At 43.6% G+C, this 3,552-nt stretch overlaps 1 protein-coding gene across 1 annotated transcript; it reads right to left on the reverse strand.

Annotated features, from left to right (window-relative positions):
- Positions 1-415: 415 nt before the first annotated feature.
- LOC102455341 (olfactory receptor 52K2-like) lies at positions 416-1,414 on the reverse strand. The gene has a single exon (XM_006130375.3). The coding sequence runs from the start codon at positions 1,412-1,414 to the stop codon at positions 416-418; it is 999 nt and encodes a 332-aa protein (XP_006130437.3).
- Positions 1,415-3,552: the final 2,138 nt, after the last annotated feature.

Genomic DNA, 3,552 nt, shown 5'->3' on the forward strand with positions numbered 1-3,552 from the left:
ATTAACCGATAAGCTTTTGCTTGTCAGTTAATAGGTTAATCAACTACACTATTACATCCCAGTATGGACCAAAGCACACTCCAGAAAGTCATCTAGTCCTGTCTGGAAGACACCCAGTGATACAGATACCTCCAATTCCCTTGCTTGTTTAGAAGAAAACAACATAGTACAAAGAAGGAAATGTCCCGCAGGCCACACTTGTGAGTTGGTATCATAACACACATACACAACAGAACTGCACTAAGGTGCACAAGCAGCCTTAATTCTAGTGTTTCCTAATATTTGAAGCCCTGGTCTTCCGATAGTTCTTTGTACATATGGGAGCGTGTGTATATATAATATATGTTTCAGGAAACACGTCACCAGCCAGCTCTACAAAGTGCTCAATCTGACAGCCGGAGCACGAGGACAAAATTTAAGACCCTTGACGAAAAAAGAGCCGGAACAGCCTGTCCCGAATCTGTTTGGTCCTCACCCCATAGATGATGGGGTTTAGCATAGGGGGCAATAGGAGGTAGATGTTGGCCATGAGAATATGGAAATGCAGAGCTACATTCTGGCCAAACCGGTGCGTGAGGAAGGAGAAGAGACCTGGCATATAAAAAGCTAAGATGGCGCAGAGGTGGGAGATGCAGGTTCCAAAAGTCTTGAATCGGGCATCCTTTGTGGGGAGGTGAAAGATGGCCCTGAGGATCTGTGTATAGGACAGAGCAATAAAAAACAAATCCAGACAAGTAAGGAAGAATATCACAGAGAGACTGTAATAACTACTGATGCGAATGTCGGCACAGGCCAGCTTCACCACGGCCATGTGCTCACAGTACGAGTGAGAGATGACATTAGTTTGGCAGTATGGCCAGTGCTTCGCCAGGATGGGATAGGGCAGTATGAGCGTGCTACCACGCAGAACCACAGCCAGGCCGATCTTGGACATGACAGAGTTTGTCAGGGTGGTGGAATGTCTTAGGGGATCACAGATGGCCATAAGGCGATCAAAAGCCATGGCCACGAAGATACCAGACTCCATTGCTGAGACACTATGAATGAAGAACATCTGGATGAGGCAGGCACTGAAATCAATTTCCCTGGAATTGAACCAGAAGATGCTCAGAATTTTTGGCATAATGGATGTAGACAGGACCAGGTCGGTGACAGCCAGCATGCAGAGGAAATAGTACATGGGCTTATGAAGTCTCAGCTCCATCTTCACAATGAAGAGGATCATGAAGTTCCCCAAAACAGCTATGATGTACATGGTGCAGAAAGGGATGGAGATCCAGACATGGGCTTCCTCCAGGCCAGGAATGCCCAGTAAGATGAAGGTGGAGGGGTTGCTGAAGTTGGTTGTGTTGGAATCTGACATGGAGAAGAGGAGAAGTTGTCCAACTCTGAGATGGAATGGTGTCTCATGCATATACTCAAGTTTCCGAGAATTCCTGTATGTGCCCAGGATTTAAGGTGATGATCACAGGACAGATGCCTGGATGGAGAGAAAAGGTTAATAGGAAACACTTTGTGTTAGAAATCTTCAAGTTACCAGGGTCTAATGAAATGTATCCTTGAATAGCAAGGGCGAGAGTGAGGAGACATCTGAGTCATTGGTTATTATTTTTGGAAGGTAAGAGAGACTCCACAAGACTGCAAAAAGGCAAGTACAGTGTCCATGTATAAAAAGAGAAATAAGGACAACCCAGTAAATTATAGACCAATCAACTTAACTTCTCAACTAGGAAAGATGATAGAGGAAATTAAGGATTCTCTTTGCAAACATCTAGATGATAATAATGTGATATATAACAGTCAGATTGCATTTGTCAAGATCAAATTATGTCCAACCAACCTGATAGCTTTCTTTGATAGGGTCACAAGCCTTGTGGATATGAGGGAACCTGTAGATGTGATATATGTAGACGTTAGAAAGGGAGAAAAGAGCAAAAAAAAAAAAAGTAAATGTGTAGAAAACATGACTTAGGAGAGAAGACTGAAAGAATGTGATTTTTTAAAATCAAGAACTGGGGAGATTGAGAAGGGGATGTGATAACAGCTTTCAGATACCTAAAAGTTTCTTACAAGGAGGAGGGAGAAAAATTGTTCTCGACCTCTTATGGTAGGACCAGAAGCAATGGGCTTAAATTGCAGCAAGGGAGGTTTAGGTTGGATGTGACTAGGAAGGTGCAATGGAAGTTGTGGAATCTCCATCTTTGGGGATACTTAAGAGCAGCTTGAGTAGACGTCTATCAGGGATGATCTAGCTAGAGTTTGGTCTTTTGGTAAGGGCAGGGGACTGGAGGTAATGACTTCTCAAGCTACCTTCCTGCTCTAGTGTTCTCTAATTCTATGAACTCTCAAGAAAAAGTTCTTAACTTAAGAACAAGAGTATATTGGAATAGATGTCTGCATATCTAGACTGGCATGATTTTCTAGAAATGCTTTTCACGGAAAAGTTTTTCTGTTAAAGCATTTGCGGAAAAGAGCGTCTAGATTGGCACGGACGCTTTTCCGCAAAAGCTCTTTTTGTGGAAATGCATCTGTGCTAATCTAGACGCGGTTTTGCACAAGAAAGCCCCGATCGCCATTTTTGCCATTGAGGCTTTTTTGCGCAAAACAGTTTTTAGCTGTCTACACTGGCCCTCTTGTGCAAAAACATTTCCGGAAAAGGGCTTTTGCCCGAACGGGAACATCAAAGCATTTGCGCAAGAAGCACTAATTTTGGACAGTAGAAAGTCAGTGCTTTTGCGCAAAATCAAGCGGCCAGTGGAGACCGCTGGCAAGTTTTTGCGCAAAAGTGGCCTCGTTTGCGGAAAAACTTGCCAGTCTAGACACAGTCATGTTGTTTATACTCTTTCAATAGAGGTTTCTCAAAGAAGGCTGCATACTTTACAAGTAAAAAATCCTATATCCTGGCAGGGATGAGTCAGGGTGACCCTAACAGTCCCTTCTACCCAGGTAGCTCTATGATTCTTTGAGTCAAAATCCTGGTGTAAACTAGGCATTAGTCAAACCCGACTCACCGGGCTAAATAAATGACTTAAAGGGCAAAAATTAATCTCATAATAACATAAGACCAAAGGTCCATCCAGCCCAGTATCCTGTCTGCCAACAGTGGCCAGCGCCAGGTGTCCCAGAGGGAGTGAATCGAACAGGTAATGATCAAGCGATCTCTCTCCTGCCATCCATCTCCACTCTCTGACAAACAGAGGCTGGGGACACCATTCCTTACCCATACTGGCTGATAGCCATTTATAGACTTAACCTCCATGAATGTATCTAGTTCTCTTTTAAACCCGGTTTAAGTCCTAGCCTTCACAGCCTCCTCTGGCAAGGAGTTCCACAGATTGACTATGCTCTGTGTGAAGAAGAACTTCCTTTTATTTGTTTTAAACCTGCTGCCCATTAGGTTCATTTGGTGGTACCTAGTTCTTATATTATGGGAACAAGTAAATAACTTTTCCTTGGGGGGAGGGATAGCTCAGTGGTTTGAGCATTAGCTTGTTAAACCTAGGGTTGTGAGTTCAATCCTTGCAGAGGCCATTTGGGGCAAAAATTCATCAG

Source organism: Pelodiscus sinensis, chromosome 1 (genome assembly GCF_052426305.1).
Source record: "Pelodiscus sinensis isolate ZL-2025 chromosome 1, ASM5242630v1, whole genome shotgun sequence".
Classification (NCBI taxonomy): Eukaryota; Metazoa; Chordata; order Testudines; family Trionychidae; genus Pelodiscus; species Pelodiscus sinensis.